This window comes from Ochotona curzoniae, unplaced genomic scaffold (assembly GCF_017591425.1).
Source record: "Ochotona curzoniae isolate NIBS_2020 unplaced genomic scaffold, NIBS_Ocur_1.0 contig_2469, whole genome shotgun sequence".
NCBI classification, from domain to species: domain Eukaryota; kingdom Metazoa; phylum Chordata; class Mammalia; order Lagomorpha; family Ochotonidae; genus Ochotona; species Ochotona curzoniae.
The window spans coordinates 32037-56876 of NW_024465471.1; the positions used below are offsets into that span (position 1 = coordinate 32037).

Consider the following 24840-nt stretch of genomic DNA (forward strand, 5'->3'; position numbering starts at 1 on the left):
GGCTTGAAACTCCCTGGCGCCAACGTCAATGGGTTGGGTGAGTTGTCCAGGGTTTAAAGCTCCCAGTTAGTTGAGTTTTGCTATGGCAGCTGTTGTGTGTGTGTATGTGTGTTTAGAATATACATGCACATGTGTTTCTAGATTTGCTCTACTTATAAGGACATCAGCCATGGGAACACAGGCTGTAATGACCTCATTTTAACCTGATCACCTCTGTAAAGACACCATCTCCAAGTAAGGCCACATGCTGAGGGCACCAGTGGTTAGGACTGAGGGGAGACAATTCACCCATAGGAAGGGGAAGTGACAGAATTTAGAGGTGGAATTATAAAGGAAAAATATGGGGTAATATTATGGACCAAATCAAGGAAGCCAATTTCACATTTTGGTCCATTATAATAAAGAACTGGAGGCTATTTTCAGTGAGAGAGGAGCCCTTACAATTACACGTTGTGCTGTTTTTTATTGTCACGAGCACTAAAATATTTTCGGATGAGCTGGCTATTATGCTGAGGAGCTCCATGATAGATGCCATGGAAGGCAGGGAGGGCAGCGTGCTTCCTAGGGGCAGGGGGCAGGGGTGCTGATACCATTCTGATCTGGACTGCAATTTCTACAATTAGTTCCAAGACCCACCAGAAGTGCAGAGGAGGGGCAAGTGTATGGAGGAGCAGGAACAAAAAGAAGACAGGGTCTTTCAGGACTTCAAAACCTGCAAGTGGGGACCTCGCAGTCATTTGAAACTATAATTTGCTATGATGAGAAGTATTGCTAGGAATAAGATAAGCATGATAGTAAATGTAGGCAATGAGGCTTTGTGAAGACACAAATAAGGAAGAAAACCCTGCTGTATTTTACACTGTTGCCACCAGAATAGGGAGTCGAGCTAGAAATCTAACTGGAAAGTTGCCCAAAGAAAGCCGGGGACCTTGAGGCCAGTAGCTGCCATTCTTCTTGGCCTGACAGTGTTAAGACCACACTGGGGGTGGGGTGGGAGGGAAGAGGAGCCACACTTAAACAGGCAACAGCTTGGGCCTGACATGATAGCTCAGTGGCTAAATCCATGCCTCACAAATTCTGGGATCCTATATGGGTGCCAATTCATGTCCGGACTGCTCCACTTCTCACCCAGCTCCCTGCTTGTGGCCTGGGAAAACAGTGGGAGATGGTCCAAAACCTTGGGATTCTGAACCCATGTGGGAGACCCAAAAGAGGCTCCTGGCTTTGGATTGGCTCAGCTCCAGCTATTGCAGCCACTTGGGGAGTGAACTAGTAGATGTAAGATCTTTCTCTCTGTATTTCCTTCTTTCTGTAAATCTGCCTTTCCAATAAAAAAAAAAAAAAGATTTTTTTTAAAGAGGAAGCAGCTTACCTTCTGTCTCATCCAGTTGTGTAGAGCCAATTACCGCAGATTTGAAATGTAAAGGAGCACCCATTTTTATCGTACAATTGCCTGGAAGCCAGGCCCAGCTTAATCTGGTTCTCCTCTCACAAGGCTGCTTATCTATGTCTCTGGCTGTAGTCCCCACTCATTTCCTTTGTTGGTTGTCTCCTGTGAGTTGCTGTCAGCTCCTTGAGGCCTCACTGTGATCCTTCTGTGTGCCTCTGCCTACATGTAAAGCAGGCAATGGCACATTGAGCCATTTTCAGCAAAAGGCAAGTTCCACTGGTGAAGGCGCATATGATTACCCCAGAGGTATCGGGAATCCAATGTAATATGCCTATCTGAAGGAGAATCAGTAAAGGACAAACAAACCCTCTTAGCCATGTAGCCTTCTGTCTTCCTGACTGTGGCACCAGTGAGGCCAAACCCCTGCCCAGCACAGTGCAGGCACCTGATTCTGTGGGCAGGCTGCCTTGGAGACCAGTCTCCACTCAGCAGCAGACTGCCACTCTGTTCTCAAAGCCTCTCACTGCTCCCAAATCACGTTCTCAACACTCTTGACTTGAGATTGCAGCAGTTCCCCTAGCAACACCAGGTGCCCACGACCTCTTTGCTGTCACAGATTACTCTTAAGTAGTTTTCCACAGACTGCTGCCACCACACAGTAGAGACAAGGCCAAGCCCATAGTGCACACTCATCCCTGCTGGGAGCCATTGGCTTCTCCAGACTCAAACTTCACTTCTGCCTTGTCTCTATTCTTGGCACTCAAAGCTCCCCAGCTGCATGCAGCTGCTGGTAGCAATGGATGACACATTCTCCCCTTGTCCTCACTCCTTCCATGATGCTTGGGCCATTAGTAGCCACACGATTCTGCAAGTTAAGTCATGTGTCTTCCACTTGCTGGAAGATTCTTGCAGTCAGATATAGCACACACATCTGCCCTATGTGCAGGACAAGCAGAAAGCATTGTATATGTAGACTTAAGAAAAATGCCCTGCAAGCAGCCAGTTCTCATTCACAAAAATGAAAATTATTGCCACAGTATACTATGATGCGGCGCTGGGGAGCCCGCAAGGGTGCATCATATGGAGCCTATGAGATTTTGAACAATGAGACATTAGCCCCTTTCTGTGCCAAGGGGCCAGTAACACTCAATAACCACACAAGTATAAGAGAAGAGGCAGTAGAGGAAGAAACTCACTCACACCATCTAGAGAAAATGATTTTGATACCTCAAAGAAACATCCCTCAAGCTGTCCTTGAGACTCATCCTGCCTGCAGAACCACGGGATATGTGGTATCTCCTCCAGACACATGTTGGGCTGAGTCATATTAGAGCCAACTCCCAGGAAGGAACTGATGGTGCCTGATTCCCATTCCCTCCAGGTCCTCCCTCTCTCCCCAAGGCCCTTAGCCTCTGCAGCTCCACCAACCCATGCTAGTACCCTCCCTTGTGGGACCTGCAATGGAGAGCACTTCCTGACCATCACTGGTTAGGGCCAGCACATTGGCTCAAGTGGCCAGTGCTGGCCATCATTGGTCCAGCCGCCAGCAGCAGAGCAACACCCTGGTCCCCAGGTCCCTAGGGGCTGTGTTGCCAATCTGATGTGATGTGAGCCGTTGCCCTGTCTGCTGCTAGTCTTGTCCTTCTGGAAAATTCCAGATCCCTCTCCCCCCGCCCCCCAGCCCCCCCGCCCCCCCGCCACTCTACCCTCTCACTGCCTATTGTGCTCCAGTGAGGCTGGAGCAGTGGGACCTGTGATGGTGGACAGGGAGCCCTGGGGTGGGGACAGGAGGGGACAAGAGAGGTATGCACACTTCCTCCATGGCCAGGCTGTCTCTGCATCCCTACCTCCTGGAGAGCCATACTCGGGCACACAGGAACACAAAGGTACGTGTGTGTGCATATGCTCACTGCCACTGCCATAGCAGCAGCAGCATGGAGTGACACCAGCCACAGCACATTGCCCTGCACATCCTCAACTGGCAGGATCGGGAGCTCTCATTTCTCTTTAGCCTCACCAGCACTGGCTATGGTCCATCGTGCTACTGCAGCCAGCCTGGTGGGTGTCAAGGGGTCTGCCAATGAGATTCCAACTTTCACGTCCTTGAGACTCTTGCATGCATGTGAAAGTGCCATAATTCATGAAGAGACGGGGGAGGGAGCATCCTCTTGGTGCACGGAGAACCACTGGGTTGCCCAGGATGCCCAAGAGGGGAAGGGGGCAGTCCTTTGTGCAGAGCAAGGGACCAGAAGGGAGCAGAGCTCTGAAGGGCTGATGAAGCAGAGAGGAGCAGGGGACAGCTGGGGAACTCAGGGAAGGTAGCGGTGGGAGCCGTGCAGCATCTTGGAACCCTCAGGCCCCTGCAACAGAAGGGGACTGTTGGGGGTGGGGTGGGGAAGGCAGTGGTGGCATCAAGGGCATCCAGGGGAAGACTGGGCCCAGGCCAGGGTGGCTGGGCAGCCTCAGGACAATGCGGCCCTCTTAGGTAGGTGATGTGAATTCAGTGTCCTCTCACCACTTTACTAACTCAGAAGTGGCAGGTCTCCTCTCTCTACGCCAATGTTGGGGTTTCAGGCTTGGGGAGAGTTCCTCAGACTGTGAGGTCCTGTGGGAGGTCTGGAGCAGCAGGGGCCATGGCCCAAGGCTATAGGGTCCAGCTCAGAGCTATGCAGCTAGAGTCCCAGGACATGGAGCAGGTGACCCAGAGCAATCACAGTGCAAGGGGTGCAGGCTTGGCTCATCCTGGCACCATCAGCTGCCAAGGTTGAGGGCCTCCAACAGTAGGCGATGCATCAAAGGAGCATCATCCTGGGAACATGGAAGACAGCCCGAGGAACAGGTACTCCAAGTTCCAAGTCCTATGGCTCTATCTACTGAGGCAGGTAGGTAGCAGGCCTGAGGCTATGCCCACGGCTTGGCAAGGACCTCCTGGGTCTGCAACGCATCTGTGGGTGGTGCCTTTGCCACCTACTCAGGAACTTCTCTGGGTCTGACTCCTGGGACCATGTCTACCCTCGGCTGGATGGAGCTTCAGGTCCAGGAAGACAGGCTCAGAGGGATTGCTGTGCCAAATTCAGGCCCCACCAACCCTGTGGGCAAGGGCTTGCTCACCTGCCTGCACAGCCTTACCCTGCTCCGTCCCCACACACCTTGGTACTCCTCTGCAACCCCAAGACTCTGCTGAGCACCCTTCCAGCTCCGTCCTTACACTATCCCAGGCAGGTGGATGCCCAGGAGGGGGTGGGGGCAGTCCTCTCCAACAGTACCTACCCAGACTGTCACCGAGCTTTGCTCTTTCTGCTCTGATTGCTCTGGTCATGCCAAGTCTTTCATAGCACACACTTTTAAGGATTGCTTTTCTATTTCTGTGAAGAGTATCATTGGAATTTTCGTAGGGACCGCAGTCTGGGCATCATTTTGGGTAGTGTGGCCTCTTACCAATACCAATCTTTCTAATCCCTTACTACCATTCCAATTTCTGATGTGTCCTTGTCCATTTGTTTCAGCAATGTTTTCAATGCACAGGTAATAACTCATCCTTAGTCACTGTAATCCACTTGTATCCTAGGGATACAAGGATGGCTTCAGTAATCACGTGTCAACAAACCTGATGCATCAGATTCACCATGTGATCATTTTAATGGAAACAGAAGCACGTTTGACAAAATGCAAAATTTCTTCATGATTAAAAAGGTTCATTTAATCAGATATGGAAAAGACATGGCCCAACACAATTAAGGCCATACAAGGCAAACCCACCATGTAGATCATGCTCCGGGGGGGGGGGGGGGGGGGGCTGGAAGCATTTCCTTAAGATGTGAAAGGGCACACTTGAAACATAGTACTGGCACCTCACGCAACATGGCATTAGAAGTTCTGTTAGAGGGCCCGGCGCGATGGCGCAGTGGTTAAGGGAGGAATATGGCTTTGATGAGGAGAATATTTTCCTCGAATCACTTCTTCCCACAAATTTTAATAAACTTTGCTTTGTTATTCTGTCCAAAATGCCTTGCAAGTTCCACTTTTCGATGCACGGGGCTAATGAAATGCAATGCCAAATTTCTAAATAGCTGGAAGAAGCATCACATTTGATTCTGACAGAATTCCACTGTGTACTCAGAGAAGCTAATACGTAAGTTGCCTGTCCTTGTGAATATATTGAGAATTGTTTCTCAGGCCAACAAGCCTTTTTAAGGATTTTTAAAAAAGACTTATTTATTTTTATTGGGAAGGCAGATTTACAGAGAGAAGGAGAGAGAGAGCAAGATCTTCCATCTGCTGGTTCACTCCTCAACTGCTGGCTCGATGGCCAGAGCTGAGCCGATCTGAAGCCAGGAGCCAGGAGCTTCTTCCTGGTCTCCCACACAGGTACAGGATCCCAAGGCTTTGGGCCATCTTCTCCTGTTTTCCCAGGCCACAACCAAGGAGCTCGATGGGAACGGGAACGGCCTGGACATAAACCGGAACCCATGTGAGATCCCAGAGCTCACAAGGTGAGGGTTTAGCTATTGAGTCATAGCATCAGGCTCCTGGCCAGCATTTGATCTACCTATGTGAGTGAACACCGTGACTTTGCCAAGAGTCTGCACTCTATGCAGCTGGTGCAGAGGCACAGCAGGCTGTTCCTGCGCCTGTGGCACTGACATCCATTGGTCCCAGCCAAAGGTTCTCTATTTCTGATCCGTCAACCTGTTAATGACCTAGGAAGGCAGTGGAGCATGACCAAACCCTTGGTCTCCTGTACCAATGCGGGAGTCACAGTAGAAGCTCCTGGCTCCTGGCTTCAGACCAGCTCAGCACTTGCTGTTGCAGCCATTCGGAGAGTGAACCAACAGAGAGGGCATCTGTCTGTCTCCTCTTTTCTCTCCGTAAATCTACCATTAAAGTGAAAGTAAATCTTACGTTATTTTAAGTTTCAGCATTCAGTCTGTATTTGCGATAGAGAATTCACATTATTTCTGCTGTGCAGTAGTATAATTTGCTTGATGTGTTGATCAATTAAGCATAATTAGCATTTTCAGCTGCTCATGCTTTAGGAGCCTTTTGATACTTCTCATTTTGAATGCATCTTAAATTGCTGTATATTGTGTTAAGGAACATCGGATGTGCTTCTTCTTGTCTATTTTCAATACCACTGCCTTGCTCCAAACGTGAGTTCTCAGTTTGTGAAACAATTTGTTGGGAACAGAACAAACCACAGGAGAAAACCCATGTCAGTTTCCTTTTTCTTCCTGGAAATGACAGCAGGTGAGCTGCAACCTAACAGGTCCTTTGTGGTGAATCTGAGAGGTGGCAAAAGGAAATGCAGCCTCGTGTATTCTGAATCATAGCAGTAGTGTCAGGAGAAAAGATACCCACATTTCAGGCACAGAGACAGTGACTACATCAGTGGAGCAGGGCTTGCCTCTCTGGAAGCAACATGGAAACACTCAGTGACTCCCGAGTTCAGAATCTTGTTTCTGATGTGAATAACAAACATCTGAAGGCCAAAGAACGTGTTCTTCCTGTGATAAGAAGACTTGTATGCGTCGCAGTTACTCTTGGCCTCCCAGGGTTGGCGTGGCTCTGAACCAGAGGCCAGATAGCCAAGGTATACTGCACTCACTCTCTTTGCTAAAGAGAGAGAGGAGAAACACTGGAGAGAGAGGCAAGGATGAGAGAGAGACATAATCCTGGGTCAAAAGACTGTGAATTGGTAATGTTCATTTCTCACCAAAGTGATCTGCAGTATCTCTTCAGTCCTAATCAACTCCTGCAAAACTACTTTTAGAAGCCACTGAGATTATTCTGAAACGCATATAGAAATGCAAAAAAGAACCACACTCTTCAGAACATCACTGAAAATAAAAACCAATTGGTGTATTGGTATTCTCTGATTTCAAATATTTCTTCTAAAAGTATAACAACAAACACAGCTGCTATTGGTGTTAACATATGAATCACATTGATTGAACTGTGTAGAGTCGCAAAACAAATGCAAAGATTTGTGGAGGAGTGATCTTTGACACCGTTGTAAAGCAGTACAGATGAAAATGTTGCTGGAATAACAGATACTCACTTGAACCTATGTGAACGTAGCCACATATCTCATGTTACATACAAAATTGCCTGAAAATGATCATAAACCTAACTATACAACTAAAACCTTGAAACCTCTGGATGAGACCAAGATTTTTAGATGACACCAATGCAAACTGTGTAAAAGGGAAAATTATTAAGTTTAACTTCATCAAAATTCAGGATTGTGTCCTTCAACAGACACTTCTAGGAACATGAAAAGGCTAAGTTGCCACTCTAAGAAAATATTTGTAATAGACTATTCCGAGGGAAATATCCCTCTACTATGTTGTCCAGTTATACAGCTTCTCTGTATTTCCCTGATATACAAGTGACCACATGTCTTTGTGAAGACTCATACATGAAACTTCATAGCATAGATAACTGTAGTGGCCTCAATTGGTATCTGCCCAAATATTTATCATCAGATGACTGGATAAATGCATTATGGCCCATACACATAGTAGAATATCATTCAGCAATAGAAAAGAACACACTTGATAGGCACTTCAACATGGATTAGTGTCTGCTAGGGTCTCCCGGTGTGTCTCCAAATTTTGTAGGCTGAATCTTGAACCTGAAGGTGATGGCATGAGGAGACAGAGCCTGGTGGAAATGATGAAGTCATATGGCATTAATGACCTGGCGGAAAGAGGCCTGAAAGCTGCCTGATACTGACTTGCCCTAACATCACTTCTGCCACATGAGGATCAGTAAGAAGGCAATAGCTTAGGCGTGGAGCGTTGCCCTAACAAGCCACGGATCTGCTGGCAGATTGCCCATTGGACTTTCTGGTTCTGTAAATGATAAAAGGCACAAATCTGTAATGCTTGTCAATTGCCTAGTGTCTGAGTGCAGGCTGGGATTCTTCAGTCAGGAAGTCTAGGATCGAGGTACCGGCATTTGGTGTCTGATAGGAGCCTTCTCCCTGGGTCCTCCTCGGAAGAGGAGCTCTGTGCCCACATGTACAGTGCATTGCAGGGGTGGGGGTTGCTCAAAGCCCATGGCCGCCTCTTTTATAAGGGCCTTCGATTCTCACAGCAGGCAGGAATCGTCAAGGCCTAATCCTCTCTTCAAGGTCCCACCTCCTAATGCAATCCCACCAATAGCACTAGCATTTTGGAGGGGCGATATCCAAATCACAGCACTAAGTCAAACAGTTTGTTACAGTAACATCAAGAGATTAAAGACAGTTGTTAAGTAATATTCTTGAGTAAAAGGAACCAACCAGAAAAGAATATTTATTGTTTCAGGACATAGATTTCAAATCTAGAACATGCAAACTCCAGTAGTATGACAGAAATCAAGTCAGTGGCTGCCTGAAAATACACAGGCGACTAATCGCATGAAGAAACCTGCAGAGTGATGGATATATTTGTTTCCTTGATGGCTTCATAGTTGTGTGTATTTGTATTAAGCCTTATTAAATCAGTTGAAATAAGTAAAGTTACTATATGTCAAACATGCCTCAATGGTCCTGAGATTTTTTTTTAAGATTTATTTCATTTTTATTTGAAAGTCAGATATGCAGAGAGGAAGATCTTCCGTCCGATGATTCACTCCCCAAGCAGCCGCAACGGCCGGAGCTGCACCAATCTGAAGCCAGGAGCAGGTGTAGGGTCCCAAGTATTTGGGCCGTCCTCGACTGCCTTTCCCAGGCCACAGGCAGGGGGCCGAATGGGAAGCAGGGCTTCCAGGATACAAAGTGGCACCCATATGGGATCCCAGAGCATGCAAGGCAAGGACTTCAGCCACCAGGCTACCACACTGGGCCCCTTGAGATTTTTTTTTTTTAAACAAAAACCATACCCACTAGTAAATGATAAAATGGTAAACAAGTGCACCAAAATTGGGCCTACTTCTTAATCACACAAATGGAAAGGCAAAAATGACCAGTTCTTCACATAAAAGCTAACTCAATGTGATTAGTCATCAGGGACATCATAACTGAAATCCTAATGAGATGTCACTCTACACCCACTGGGATGGCTAAAAATAAAGCATGACAACCTCAAACATTGATGAGCATGGGAAAGAAAAGGAACTCATACATATTTTTGATGGGAACACAAATGGCACAACCACCTGACAAATATCCCAGCAGATCACGACATGGCGACACTTCTCCTCTCGGCATTTACCCAAGAAAAATGAAAGTATATATTCACACAAAACGTGTACAAAATATTCATGTAATTTCATCTATATTAGTCCAAACTCGAAACTGCCCAAATGATAAAACTAGTAAATGAATAAACCAACTCTATCCCCACTAATCAAATGAAAGAAACAGAAACTCATCCAACAAAATAAATCCCCAAACAGCACACTAAATGAAAGACTGTGCACACAAAATGGTATACACTTTATGACTCTATTCATAAGAAATACCAATTGCTCAAAATGAGGGGAAATTAGAAAGGTGGCTCTCTGGACTTCAGGGGGGTTTGGAAAAGGGCACAATGGAGGTTTCTGGGCACGGATAAGGTTTCACACCATTGTTTAAAGTTTTCTTTATTTGAAAGACAGAGAGGGAGAGGCAGACAAAGTTTGGAGAGTGATATATTCTATCTTCTGGTTCACTCTCCAAATGATCAAAACATCTAGGGCCCGGCGCGGTGGCGCAAGTGGTTAAAGGTCCTCGCCTTGCACGCCCGGGATCCCATATGGGCGCCGGTTCTAATCCCGGCAGCCCCGCTTCCCTTCCAGCTCCCTGCCTGTGGCCTGGGAAAGCAGTCGAGGACAGCCCAAAGCTTTGGGAACCTGCACCCGCGTGGGAGACCCGGAAGAGGCTCCTGGCTTCAGACCGGCATAGTATCGGCCCGTTGCGCTCACTTGGGGAGTGAATCATCGGACGGAAGATCTTCCTCTCTGTCTCTCCTCTCTGTATATCTGCCTTTCCAATGAAAAAATAATAAAAATAAATCTTTAAAAAAAAAAAAAAGCCAAAAAAAAAAAAAAAAAACATCTAGAGCTGGCCCAGGGCCAGGCTAAAAGCCAAACACTCCATCTGGGTTGTCCATGTGGCCAGCAGCGACCCCAAGTACTTGGGCCATCATCTGTTAACTTTTCAGGTGCATTAAGGGGGAAGCTGTGTTGGAAGCAGAGCAGCCAGGACTTCAACATACATTTTAATATGGGATGCCAGCACCACAAGTGGTAGCTTAATCCATTTTGCTGCAACAGTGGCCGCAGTGTTGAGAATGCCTATAGGGTTTGGCATTTGTCCAAACTCACCACACCTGATACTGAAGACTTACACGTTGCCCTCAATGTAAATTTTACTCTCCTCCCCGCCCTCCGCAAAAGGTAGTAAGTACGGATCACCCGTTAACATCACACATGCCAAAGGGGTTGTGCATAGTGCAACTTACCTGAAAAGGCATCAGTAAAAGAAGGAAAACTAAGCCCATGGAGCACCACGCAAACTGTGCAATATTAATCACTGCTACGGGGACACCCTTCTTTGTGGTTTTCAGTATGTTGCTACCCTTTCTTGATAACACGAGAAAGATGTCATCCAATGAACACGATTGTTACAGGAAAATTGAAAAAAGTTCATTTTAATCTCTCTTGCTTATTTGTTAGGTGTTACTTGTTGATTGTGCCCTTGCTCCCCATAAACAAACATGTAACTGTCACATGAGCCCTAAGGCGTCAAATGTGTGGTCTCATAGGTCAGGCAAGCTCGGCCCCCGGTTATGTTTCCTGCCTGCCTACCGAGGGTTTACATATTTGTTGACTGGGTGAGGAACTTCTATCCCTCCACGAGGGTCTGAATTGTATTTGGCCTTGCCCTCCCTTCTGATCCTCACATCCACTTCATGTTAAAGGTATCCAAGGAGAAGCGGGCCTTTCCATTCCTCTGTTCAGTTTCCTTCTTCGTCTGCTTGTCAGTTTGTCCACTGGGTCCCTCTTTGATTCCTTGGTGTATTCATCCCAATCTTCAGCCGCACCCCCAAGGTCTCACCGGACCCGTCTCCCTGGTCCGCTCTGCCCAGCCCCACCCCAACCACACCCCTTCCCTGTCCCGCCCCCTCCCTGGGCCAATCGGAGTCGACTAACCGGGAGGGGCGGGGAACGGGGTGGGGCCTGACTCCTTCTGTACCCCAGGCGGCGCCCGCGGCTCCGGAAACGTGCGCTGCCGGGCTGCTGGGTTCATCCCCGCTCAGTCGGCTCCGTGGCGCTTCCTGCCACGCCGGGCCTGGCCGGGCCGCGTTAGCGCAGCTCCGCCGAGGATCGAGCGTGGGCTGTCCGTAAGTCTGGATGAGCTACCGAGCCGCGGGAGGATGTGCCAGTGACGCGAACGAGTGTGCCGGACGGAGGTGATAGTGCCAGCACAAGGATGTGCGGGCCCGAGTGTGCAGGGCCGCGGGAGGATGTGCTGGGGGACGCGCGAGAATGTGCTGTGGTGCGGGGCGTCTCGGCCGGTGGGGAACTGCTTGGTCTTGAGGCTGGCTGGAGAGGCATTCCGGTGCGGATGGCTGGTACGGCGAGGCCCTTGAAGGCCTTCCTGCGGCGGGCAGGGATCGGCAGCCAAGCGCGGGAATCGCGGTTGTTCCAGGGCCTAAGTTTCTCTTTCGGGGATGCTAAGGGATGGGAACTGGTGTGGATCCCAAAGAGAGTACACCCGGCCAAGTGCAATGAAGGCCAACGGGAAAGGGAGTTCTGGGGGAGGGGGTGGTGATTAACGGACTTTTCCCGCAGTTCAAGGGGGTGGGGACGTCTCATGTCGAAGATGCCCCTCCTTTCCATTTGGATGGGGGTCCAGCCTGAGCTTGATGGATTGGTGTGATGGGAGGCATGGGAACCTAGAGCCAGAGACTTGGGGGATGGGCTCGAGGGGAGGGACAACCCTCGCTAGGGCTTAACAGCACTTTCCTCTGGCCCTCTTGGGGGCCACCTTCTCCCTTTATAGCAACCCCCTCCCCCAACTATGTTGCTGGCTTCTGTAGTCTATATTTGGGTAATTAATTACATGCCTTTTTACACACACACACACACACCCCCACTCGCCTAGTGCCCAAAGCCCATGGTCCCTTTCAAACGCCACCACCACCCCGCCCCAGCCACTGCTGGCTCTCTTCCTGGAGGTCCCACCCTGTTCCAAGTGCACCCTCCAGCCAGCCTTGGCCTAGCCAGGCAAGTGTCTGCCCTTTGGCCAGTGAAACCTTTTCTTCCCAGCCTCAGCCTGGACATTTTCCTCTGCAAGAGGATTTGGGATGAGGTTGCAGGCTCCCCCTCCCCCATCCCCATGGGCCTCAACTTAGAAACAACTTGCACAGTGTCTGGCAGAGTTCAGGCCGTTCCATGAAACTGTTCCTGGCTCTATATTTAGAATCCTGGTGGCCAGTGATTCCTAGCCTCCCCTCAGTGAGGGACCCCTTCCCAGAGCTGCTAGAAAGCCTGAGTTCTCATCCAGAGACTCGGAGAAGTTGGGTTCCCATGATGGGAGGCCCAGGGCAGGTGGGCAGGGGTTGCGCACACGGAGTTGTGCTTGCTGAGGAGTGCAGATTCCTTTGAGCAGACAGACCTGTTCACTGTGCCATTTTTGTGCCAAGCGAACTCCAAAAGAAATCATTAGCCCAGTGGTACAGCCCTTTTCTATAACCTGCCTGGGCTCCTGGGGGCCTGGGTAGCATCCCACCACCATATCTCCCAGTTTAGAAGCATTACTATCTAAGCAGCATAACATAAGCAAAGCTATACTTACATTGTATTTTGATTTTTAGTAGGATGCCATGTGTCTTCTTGGGGAAATGTGAACATAAACCTTTATGCAGTCAACTACAACAAACACTACAAAATCCCCTTCTGGTCTACCTTCTGGCTTTTTATAGAAGGGAAAGGAGATGGGAACCTAAACACAGAGAGACAGGTGCCCGGGCAAACAGATGCCTTCCCACCCACGCATGCAAAAAAAGACACACACAGACACAAGTATCCCCAGAGAGACACTTTCCTGGTAAGACATCCTGCTTTTGGCCCTTTAGGATTCTGCTACTTGGAGTGATAGCCTGCTTGTGCAATACAGCGTGAGCCCTGTTGGGACCTGCACTCCTGCCCCCTGGCAACACAGAGACCAGCATCCACTGAGGCCCAGGGGCGCAGTTCATGCTCAGTCTTCTGCAGTTGAACACCGATCCTGCAGCACAACAGGCTCTGTGAAAATGCACGTGAGTCTGCTTCTGTTCACTCAGATCATTTCCATCCAACAGGTGGGACCTTCCCTGCCGGACAGAGTGCTTGGATCTGTTATAAAGCACAATGAGTCATCCATCAGTGTCTCTGTTGGGTAAGTCTGGGTATTCACAGCCCACATCTGCTGGTCTGAAGGCATGCACATTAGTGTTGCTAAGTTGTCCTGGCCAGAGGCAGTTCTCTCACACAGAACAGGCCAGATAAGAGATCCACTAAGGAGACTTGGGATTCCAGGGGATCCTTGGCATGGGAGAGGAAACCTCTAAGGACACTTAGAATTATTTACTCTGGGCCACAATTCACCTGTTGCCTTCTGGATAAGCTCAGGCTTCGAGGCTATGCCATTCTGCTAAAGGAGTAGACTCCGGATGTTTCTGGCACCCCTTAGAAGCTTCAGGAACTTACAGATGAAGGTTTGCGTGGCCCTGCTGCCTCTCTTGCTCCCACTGCCCAGGGAAGGAAGGCACACATCAGGGGAAGTAGCTCTCTGCACAGTGAATGGATTAGGTGGTGGCTGATCTTTTCGGCTCAGGAACACTTGTGCTAGAGCCCAGACATTGTGAGCGGCCCAAATGCCACCAGAAGACACCTAATTACTCACCGGGCTGCTTTTTGTCTGTTGACTTCAGCTCTTGATTTCCATCTTTTTAAGATCAAACTCAAGTGGGTCTCTTATCATTTCTGATTCATTCCATGCAGAATATTTGATTTCAGTAAGCTGATTAAACCTTACAAGGTGATCTAAAGCACATAGCAGAAAGCTGCATCCCTTCACATGAGCTCTAGTGCTTTAGAAAGCATAATTTTTCAGTGTCAGTCAGGTTAATGTTGACATCATTGTTTTCCATGTTTGTTCAATAGCTATAGCATCTGTGGTGCTAAGCTAAGTCCAAGTGTGGAAACCACAGTTGACCTTGACAAGGCCTGTATTCTCTGGGACTTGATATCCTTTGTAGAGTTGTCCCCAGGTTCCATTTAAAGTAGGGCGGTAACACTTTTAACACTGGGACTTGGAGATTTGTTTTCCCATAGTATTTCTGCAGCTTCTATTGCCCAATTGTAAGCCAGAGTGCACCTTACAAGCTCTGGAGTGTGCTTTTTTGCCATGAGTAACAGTGTCTGCTGCCCAAGGTCAGCATTCCCCTCGGTGTGCACTGGGTTCACTACATTTCTTTTCATGTTCTGTTTGGAATTGCTTTGACCTTGGTGCTCCAAGATTCTCTTTGGGAAAGCTGTGGACAGCTCCATTTGTCTCTTTGGTCTCAGCATCCAGCTTCTTTTCCAGATCACCTTCACCACTTTAAAGGAGAACAGTGGAGCAATGTGGATTCTAAGCACTCTGCTTAGCTCCAGGATTGAGGAGAATTTTAGTAGTAACCACAGTAGAGCTTAGCTTGCATTCTGTTTGTTATGATCCCCTTTGCTTCTCCTGACACTCTTACCCAATGCATGTGGTTAGTTCTGCACAGTTTAGCTTCATTTTGAGAAAACAGGCCCTGCTTTCTCCTAACCGTTTTCATGAGCCCTTTCTAAATTATCCCTGTGTGTCCAGAGGACCCATTATTGTGGGTGCTGATCACATAGCTGCTGAGAGCAAAAGTGCTCTCAAGCTTCAGTGCCCCAGGTGAGCCGGTGCAGGAAAAGCCTCTCACACTACTACCTAGCAAAGCGTGAGAACAATTCCTTTTCGCTCAGTTGCACAGAACACTTCAGGAAGATCTTCTTGATGAAATCTGGTGACTCCTAAGAACTCTGTGTGTGTGTGTGAGAGAGAGAGAGAGAGAGAGAGAGAGGAGAGGAAAGGCAGCCTATGTTGCATCAGGAGTATCTGTGATAGAGTGTTCACACAAGGATTCAAACGCAGTTCCCAAATTCACCCTGCCAGGCTGTCTCCTGATTCGGGCCTGCTGTGAGGGGAAACCTGATTAGTTTTCTTCTTGCTTGGGTACTTTGAAAAGGCACCAGTCTTGGGAACCGGACCTCAAGCAAGTTCCTTGGCTTCTTGGATGCTTGGTTTCTTCCGCGGGCAGTTGAGCAGTAACAAGCATAGGTGGCAATAATTCAATTATGTCAAGGGAGATGCCCAGCACTCAGTGCATGCGCTCAGTGCTCCCTACATGGAAGTGTGCTCCATTGAAGGCATTCCTCCCAGTTGCCCTAGAATGTCTCACATGCATACTGGATTCCAGAGCTGTGGGGTTCTAGGACGACCAGGAAAGGGGAGGCCCCTGTCATGGGGGAACTAATCTTTCTCCTGGAGAGAGTCAAGTAAGAACAGAAGTTTTTAGTTAGTGCCAATGCAGTGAACAAATCGCCACAGACTAGGAGAGTGGAGATGTTTTGAAGTGGTGACATTTGACATGAGGCCTAAATTCTTACAAGGCAATGCCTGTGACAAGCTATAGGTGTGGTGTTCTTGGCATGTGCACAGGCCTCAAGGGCCACAGTCTCTGCACATCTAGGACTGAGTGACAGCTGTTGTTTCTGCATGAAGGGACAAAGAGGAGAGGTACAGAATGTACAACTGGCAGGCTGGGCCAGGGCCTCAGGGGTGGGAGTTGTAAAGGTCTTAGGCTGCTGGCCTGAGGACAGCCAAGAAAAAGCCTGTAATAGGTCATCTTCTCAGAGACCACATGCACAGTGACCCTCTCTCTGTTCCACTGGGCAGCCCAGATCACTGTCAATTGGAGGGGAACTACCTAAATGATTTCCAACCATTTCGTTTGGTATTGGAGGTGAAAGTCAAACTAGATAGCACATGTATACCCTAGCCCGTGACAGTGGCAGTCACAGAGAGCTTGCTGCTGAGCCTCTGGAGATTAACCCACACACTGCGGGCCTTCTGTGTCAGCCAGCAAAGTGGGAACAGGGCTTGTGTAGACTTTGCACACCTGCCCTGGGAATAGCCCAGAAATGCGATGCCTCAACCCTTCCTCCAGCTTCTGGGTCCTCTCCCGTCGTTCACTGCCCACAGACTCCCAACAGCTCCTCTCCCCTTGAGTTTAAGTTTGCCATCTCGTTACCTTCTTCCATTTCTTCCATCTGTTCCTGTTCCCTTTGTTCTTTCTCTTGGGTTATTTTTTAGTATTGCATTCTGTCTTCACTTTTGGCTTATTAGTCTACATCTGAGTCTTTTTTAAAAATATGGAACACATTCTTTAAAGGTGGATTTTATTACTTAAAAGGCAAGGTAACTGATGGAAAGATCTCCCATCTGCTGGTTCGCTGCCCTGTATCTGAGTCTCGAAGGCCTTGCTGAAACACATAATCACGTTTTACCCCTACGTACATTTGAGTCAAGCCAGAGTCATTTGTGAGGAGCTCCACTTGGGTCTTCCATGTGGGTGCAGGTTGCCCATGAACCTGGGTCATCTGCTGCTGCTTTTCTAAGCATATTAACAGGGGGCTGCATTGCAAGTGCAGCAGCTGGGACTCGAAGCAGCATTTTGCTGTGGGATGTCACTGTCGTGGGCCACAGCACTGGCCCTGCATCTGAGTCTCAACGCATAGTCATGTCTTACATCTACATGTATTTCACACTCCACGCTATCTTGTAATGATTTTCATTTTAAATGCTCAATTCCTCCTTGAACATTTAATAATGAAGAGGGTACAAGTGTTTTGTTTTCCCACATCTCGCCAGTGCTGGCATTCCTCACACTTTCGTGCAGATCCAGGTTCCCCTCTCATATCATTTTCCTCCTCCTGAACAACCTGCTTTAGTAGTTATAATAGTACACAGCTGCTACTGAGGAAGTCTCTCGTCTTCAAAATAGTTTTATTTTGCCTTCATTTTTGAAAACTATACCTTCTCTGAATATAGTATTCTAGATTGATCTCTTTTTGTTTTAACACTTTGAAAATGTGATTTGGGCCAGGCAGTGTGACACAGTGAATGTAAGGTGCTATTTGGGACACCTTCACCCCGTGTTAGGGTGCCTGATTCGAGTCCTGCCTTCTCCCCTTCTGATCCGGTTTCATGCTGATGCCATGTTGTAGGAGGTAGTAGCTTAATGACTCGAGTACTTGAGTATCTGCCACCCTTGAGGGAAACCCAGGTGGACTTCCCGGCTCCTGACTTTAGTCTGGCCCAGCCCTGGTTGCTGCAGGGATTTGGAGAGTGATCCAGCAATTTCTCAGTCTGTCTAGTTCTCCCACTCTTTCTCTTTTTTAAAGATTTATTTCTTTGAAAGGCAGAGTTACAGAGACAGAGATCCTCCATCTACTGGTCCACTCCCTAGATGGCCACAATATTGGGAGCTGGCTAAGTCCACAGCCAGGAGCCAGGAGTTCCCGCTGGGTTTCCCATATGGATGCAGGGGCGCACGGGCTTGAGCCATCCTCTGCTGATTTCACAGATACGTTAACAGAGAGTTGGATCAGAAACGGAGCAACCGAGACATGAAACGGCGACTATATGAGATCCTGGTGCTTACAGGCAGTGGCTTAACCCACTACTCTGCAATGCCAGCTACGTGCATTCTTGTTACCCTTCAAATTCATGATAATAGTAAAATATGATCATACTTAATAAATAATAAATAGTAATAAGCAGCTGTTCTTACGTTTGCTCCTCTATATGCAGCAGCATTTCTTTCTCGGGCCACTTTTAAACAACTTTTTCTTTATCATTGGTGTTCAGCAACCAGATTATGACACATCTTTTGAAATCTTGCACAGGGGTGGTTGGCTTCTTGGAGCTGTGAGTTGATAGCATCAGAGATGGGATTTTTTCGGTCATTATGTCTCACCATGCTTTTGAGCCTTGCTACCTTCTCCTCATATTCTCGGAGTTCATCCACGTTGACATCGAACCACTTCATTTTCTCTCTAGGCCACTGCATGTGCGGATGCTTACATCTCCCAGGAGATCCTAGAGCACCTGGGCTGCCTTTCACCCCTTCACGTACCCTAGGACTTGTTCACCTTGTAGCTACCTGGTCATTCCTTTTCTTTTTTAAAGATTTCTTTATTTCTTATATTTGTAAATCATAATGACAAGAGTCAGGAGGACAAAAGCAAGTGATGAGAAAGAGAGATTGCTCCTCTGGTGACTGACTCCCCACATGGCTGCAGTAGCTACACCGGAGCTAGGCTGGAACCGGGAGCTGGACCTCCAGCCGCGTCTCCTACATTAGGCATCTGAGCTTCAAGTCTAGAGCTGTTTTCTGCATTAGCAGGGAATTGGATTGGAAGTGGAGCAGTCAGGACTCGAAAGGTCACTTCAGTGTGGGATGTCAACATTGCAGACGGCAACTTAACGTACTGTATCACGATGCTAGTCCGTCCTGGTCCTTCTTTGCTCAGCCTTTTGGAGTTTCCACGGTCTGCATGCAAGGCTTAACTGTCAGGAGGGAGCAAGGGGGCCAATATGCAGGTTCGTTTCCCTTCTCTGGAACTTTGCTACTCCAGTTACCTGCGTCAGCCTGAGTGCTGCTCTATGTCTCTCCAGCTTGGTGAAGCCACTGAGCTCCATTTGGCAGCTGGAGATTATCTGTATCCTCTCGGGGACCATCGTGTTGTGCTTTCTCTCCTCCTGTGTCTGAGAACTAGTGTCACATATATTTCCTATGGCTTTCCATTGGTTCATGCAGGATATTGAGTCTGCTTCTGCCCATCCCGTTCACCATGACATCTTTAATTTTATATAAAGGCTTTCTGGAAGAGCTGCGTTTTAGAGCCTTGAGCAGAAGTGCTTCCCTTTCATTCAGTTCTGACTTGTGTGCAGTGGAAGGCTTGTGAGGCTCCAACAACTCCAGTGGGACCAGAGACCCTTTTGCACATTTGACAGTTTGGAAGGCGAAGGGAATTTGCACATGTTATTCATAACTTGCATTTAGTATCGTGGTGTTTGCAGAACTTTTCTTCGATCCTTGTTTTTCCAGCTGCTGTGTTCAGCTCTTCATCTTGCTCGGTATATGAGAACTGGCTTGCATTCACTTGCTGAATTCTTCAGTGGGTGTAACTTTTGAGACTCTCGGTGCTGGCCAGGAAACCCTGCTTCTTGCTCTCCCCTGCCTCTTTTTCCTCCAGTGGCCAGCCTGGGTTTTTGATGCCTCGTAAACCTTCCAGGTTTACTGTACAAGACCTCTGCCCAACCTCTCTCTGAGTGCTGGTCTCTGTGCCAGTTATCCTGCCAATGTCTTCACCCAGCTGGCCTAGGCCACCATAAATTTGCCTTCTCTAGACTCCTCTGACTTGCTGTTCCATCAGCCCAGGGCAAAGGAAATCCCGAGTATCATCCCAGGGAACTAGGACACAGAGCTATTGTCACTCTTGGCTTTTTTCACTTTCCTTAGCGCCACCTGCTCCCCAAGGTCTTGCCCTCCCCCAGGATGGAGCCCCAAGAACCCAGGTCCTGGCAGTCCCTCTTGAGATGCCGGAGGCCCAGGTGAGCTGTGTTTCCCTTTGCCTTGCTTGGAATTCTGCCACTGCTCTCTGATGCCAGCCTTGCCCTCTGCTCCTGCTCCAGCATGACACTCAGCAGGCTGCGAACCCCAACTGTTGCCTGCCTGCCTGCCCATCCTTTACTGCTACCCTGGAGGCCACGCAGCAGCAGCACCTACTTGCCTTGTAATTCCCGTTGCATAGGTGGGAAGCTAGGTTTCTATCCAGGGAAGTGAATGAAGTGCTGCCCTGAGCCACTGTGGGCGGGCAGGGTCCCAGGCCTGGGTCTCCTAGCTCTTGGTCAATTTCTTTTTCCAGAACTTCGTGTGGCTGTGCTCGGATCTGCAAACTAGCAGTGCACTCTCATTCCAGGCCCTCCTCCCCTCTGGCCTCGATCTTCCTAGCACCTCCGCTGTCTCACTGTGTACTCGACAGAAAGGCTGACTATCCCTGGGGCTTCTTTCAGGGCTTGGTGACAGTTGATGAAGTGGCATGGTGCCTCACAAAAAGAGAGTTGTTGAGGCTTGATCCAGAGCAGAGGACACTGGCATATTACAGGAATGTGGCCTCCGTGGGTAAGGATGCCCCACCCCTCCCCCAGATGGGCATGTACTCACACACATGAAAACTGCCTTGGCCCCTCATTTGTGGGGAGACGCAGAGTATCTGCCACACTCAGCATCTCAAAGCGACAGGAAGTTCCCCAACTCCTCACACATGAGGAGGAGCCCTGTGGTCTTCTATTAGCAAAGAACTTACGACAGGCCTCCCACCGTAACTTAGACTGTGGGTCACACAGATTTCTTGGCCATTTGTTCTGGGCTTACTGAGGGCATGATCAACCCTTGCTCATGCTTCAGGGAGCCTGCGTGAGGTGAGGAGAGAGTAGTGGGCTCAGACCTGGGAGTTGAGGGAGAGCCCATTATCCAGTCTGTGGCCCCTAAGGGCATGAGCAAGAAGCACGTAGGGTGGATAACCCCCGACATGTCCAGGTGGACCCAGTGCCTCCCTTCCTGTAGTTCCCACAAGGAGCCTGTCCTTAGGAAAGAGTTGGATGGCATGAATGCCCGTCCTGGGCTTCCAGTCAGCCCAGTGGCTGAGCACTGAGATGGCATCTCCGGATGCCCCTATAGTCTCCACCCTTTTCTGCCTACAGGAGGTCCTGTTGTGAACCCTGCCTTGGTCCCTCAGCTTGCACAAGGGCAAATACTTTTGGCACCAGACCCAGCTCTCAACACAGATCGTGCTACACAGTTTGGTGAGTGAAAAAGAGACCTGAACAGGTTGGCCTAGTGGTGTAACAAGCTAAGCCTCCATCTGTGGTGCCAGCATCCCAAATGGGCACCAGTTCAAGTCTTGGCTTTGCCACCTCCCATCCAGGTCTCCCAGATGGTGTGCCTGGGAAGCCAGTGGAGGATGGCCCAAGTCCCTGGGCACCTGTACCCACATGGGAGACCTGGATGAAGTTCCTGGTTCCTGACTTTAGCCTGGCTCTGTTCTAGCCATGGCAGCCATTTGGGGAGTGAGCCAACAGACAGATCTGTTTCTCTGTCTCTCCCTCTTTCTCTCCTACTCTACCTTTCCAAAGAATAAATGTTTACTTTAAAAAATAGGGGGAAAAAAAACTCTGAAGAAATTACAGGGAGGCCCAGCTTAGCTTGTGGGGGTGAACATTCGGTTGGAGGGATCAGGTGAGCTCCTGGATGGAGCTGGTCCCTGTTGAGAGCCTGTGTAGGCCTTTAAGAAGCAGCCATAGGTGCTAGTCCAGGGTGGGGGATGGCCCCCTGGGGAGCCTGTCACTAGGGAGTGAGCAGGTAACAGGCCCCTGTGCCATCCTCACTCCGAGCAGCTTCCAGCGGGGCAGGGGAGTGGGGCCTGCGGCAGAAGGTGGACCTCTACCTCCTCCGCCCACTGTAACCCTGTGTGCTTGTCATTTCAGGCCGCAGCTCTGTGATCCAGCACCACACGATGGGTGAGGAAGCTCAGCCCCAGGAAATGGCGCCCACCAGCTCCCTGAGGGCCAGTGATCCCAGCACTGAGGTCAAAGTGAATGGGGACTTGGAGGGCAGGGGAGGGAGCCCCCAGGACGGGCCCATAGAGCATCACTTTGCATGTAAGGAGTGTGGGGACACTTTCCGACTGAAAGTGCTCCTCGTCCAACATCAGAGAGTTCACAGAGAGGCCAGGAGCTGGGAGTGTGGTGATTGTGGGCAGCTCTTCCGCGGGCTGGCCGAGCTTAACGAGCACAAGAAGGCCCACGTGGCCGCCGAGCCGCGGCCCGGGCCCAGCTGGGCCCTAGAGGATGCGGTGGCCAAGCGGGAGCAGCTGGAGAGGGAGGCCAAGCCCTTCGAGTGCACAGAGTGCGGGAAGCGCTTTAAGAAGAACGCAGGTTTGAGCCAGCACCTGCGGGTGCACAGCCGCGAGAAGCCCTTTGACTGCGAGGAGTGTGGCCGCTCCTTCAAGGCCGATGCGCACCTCGTCCGTCATCAGAAGCTGCACAACTCCGACAAGCCGTTCCCCTGCCGGTCATGCAGCCGGGATTTCCTGGATCGCCAAGAGCTGCTCAAGCACCAGCGGGCGCACACTGGTCATCTGCCGTTCGACTGCGACGACTGCGGCAAGTCCTTCCGCGGTGTCAGCGGCCTGGCTGAGCACCAGCGCATCCACAGTGGTGCCAAGCCCTATGGCTGCCCGCACTGCGGCAAGCTCTTCCGCCGCAGCTCGGAGCTCACCAAGCACCGGCGCATCCACACAGGCGAGAAGCCCTACGCATGTGGCCAGTGTGGCAAGGCATTCCGCCAGAGCTCCAGCCTGCTGGAGCACGCGCGCATCCACAGCGGAGAGCGGCCCTACGCATGTGGCGAGTGCGGCAAGGCCTTCCGTGGGCCCTCTGACCTCATCAAGCACCGACGCATCCACAGTGGACTGAAGCCCTACGAGTGCGACAAGTGCGGCAAGGCTTTCCGCAGGAGCTCTGGCCTCAGCCGCCACCGGCGCATCCACAGCGGGTCACGGCGCTGCGAGTGCAGCGAGTGTGGCCGCGTGTTCAAGCGGCGCTCGGCACTGCAGAAGCACCAACCCAGCCACCGCGAGTAGGCGGGAAGGATGTTCCCCCGGGCTCCGGGGCCTGGTCAAAGGAGATGAAGTTGCATCGCGCTTGTGTATCTTAGCGTCTGGAAAAGGGTGAAACCAATCTCTACTGCCACCAGCAATTTCTGCGTGTCCACGTTGTCCATTATGCCCATCGAGAATAGCTTTTGCATTGTGAGTTCCAGTGGTGAGGGGTTCGTGACAGCAAGCACCAGCGATAGTCGTGCAGGCAAGGGAGGGGACTGGGCGGGGCGGCAGCTGCAGGCTCCCCTCCCTCCCTCAGGGAAACAAACCCGGCTGTGCAGCCTTGAAGTTACTCGCTAGCGTGAGACCCCGACTACCCCCCCCCCCCCCCCCCCCGCCTCAGCAGGTTGCCGCAGAGGTTTTTGGCCTACTTGAATTTTTAAATTTGTAGGGGTGTAAATATGATGCTCAGATATCTTCTAATATTTAATTTATTAATGCAGTGATACATACATACATATTGTAAATCGCTTATTATATAGAATAATATATTGATTGAGAAGAAACCCTTTTTTGCCCGCTCCTTTTCAGAAACTTCTATGCTGACTCCTGCCATGAGTTCTGATGTCACCATCCTTGCCTACAAGGGGCCGCCTTTGAGCAGTCAGTTTCAAAACGTGACGGCACTGGGACAGTCACTGCAGGGAGCTTGCCTGGGAGGTCTCTTCCCAAGGCAGCTGAGCAGCGGCATACGCCCTTCTGGTCTATGTCACGTGCCACACGCCCTGTAACTGTACAGCATAGCCCCCAAAGGCAGTTGCGCCAGATGACCTAGAAAAGGCCTTCGAAAAAGTATCTAAAAGCTCTGATTGTGAGGTCACACTCCTAGTGCAAATTGCTGAATTTTATGTCCTTGTCTAAAGCACTTCAAACTATTTCAATCCGGAGACCCCTGCACGGGTCCAAAGCTTAGAAAGCCATCTGCTGTGGCTGGCCCAGTCTCATGAGGCTTGTCCTCAAGCAGCTGCTTCCATTCAAAATGAGAAACATCTCAAGGACTCCAAGTGCAAGGTGATGTTGACCTTTGGGGATCAAGAGTCTGTCCTCGTGCAAGGCCTGTGTGCTACATTCCCAGCCCGCCGTCTCCACATGGCGTGGAGGTGATCACTGTGCCTACCTCCAAAGGGGACTGTGAGGACTGCCAGCGGGCCTGCACTCAGCTCGGCGAAGGTCACCGCCTTCATCCTGCAGCTCGCTAGGACCAGGACAGGATGCAGATCCCAGAGCCCCAGACCAATCAGCTTTTGCTCACATGATGACTTAAAGCACTATTACCATTTTCTTGCATGCAAATCATGTGTTCATCTCCTTTGACTAGTTATCAGGTTACCTTTGAATATATTGACTTTCTACAGCAGTTCTTTCTAGATCACTTGTGATGCTCTCTTTTCTACTTTTATTACTTCATACTTTTTTAGCACTTTTATTACATTTTGGTTGTGTAAGCTTTTGATTTTTTATGTATCCAAGTATTCATTTTTTTTCCCATTAAGTTGTGACTTTCATTGCTGCAGTAGTTACATACGGTGACATTTTCTTGTTCAATTTTAATTATAATTGAGAAGTTGAAAGCCTTGCCCACTCAAAGGGCAGGCTGGATGGGAATGGGCCAGAAAAGTGGGCCCATTAGCATCTGAGATGAACACTCCATGGTTATCTTTGGGCACCACTTGGCTATCCAGCCTGGCCGT

General features: G+C 49.6%; 1 protein-coding gene across 2 annotated transcripts; it reads left to right on the plus strand.

The window, feature by feature from the left end:
* The first annotated feature begins 11619 nt into the window (after window positions 1-11619).
* ZNF275 (zinc finger protein 275) lies at window positions 11620-23131 on the plus strand. Of its 2 annotated transcripts, XM_040974687.1 has the most exons (6): window positions 11620-11772; window positions 13666-13742; window positions 19948-20039; window positions 20502-20610; window positions 21192-21293; window positions 21975-23131. In XM_040974687.1, exons 2-6 carry the CDS (start codon window positions 13715-13717, stop codon window positions 23129-23131), a joined length of 1488 nt encoding a protein of 495 aa, XP_040830621.1. In that variant the 5' UTR covers window positions 11620-11772; window positions 13666-13714. The 2 variants fall into 2 exon arrangements, 1 of the variants encoding a protein (XP_040830621.1); XR_005883277.1 differs by lacking the exons at window positions 11620-11772; window positions 19948-20039; window positions 20502-20610; window positions 21975-23131 and having other exon boundaries at window positions 13667-13742; window positions 21192-21307.
* Window positions 23132-24840: the final 1709 nt, after the last annotated feature.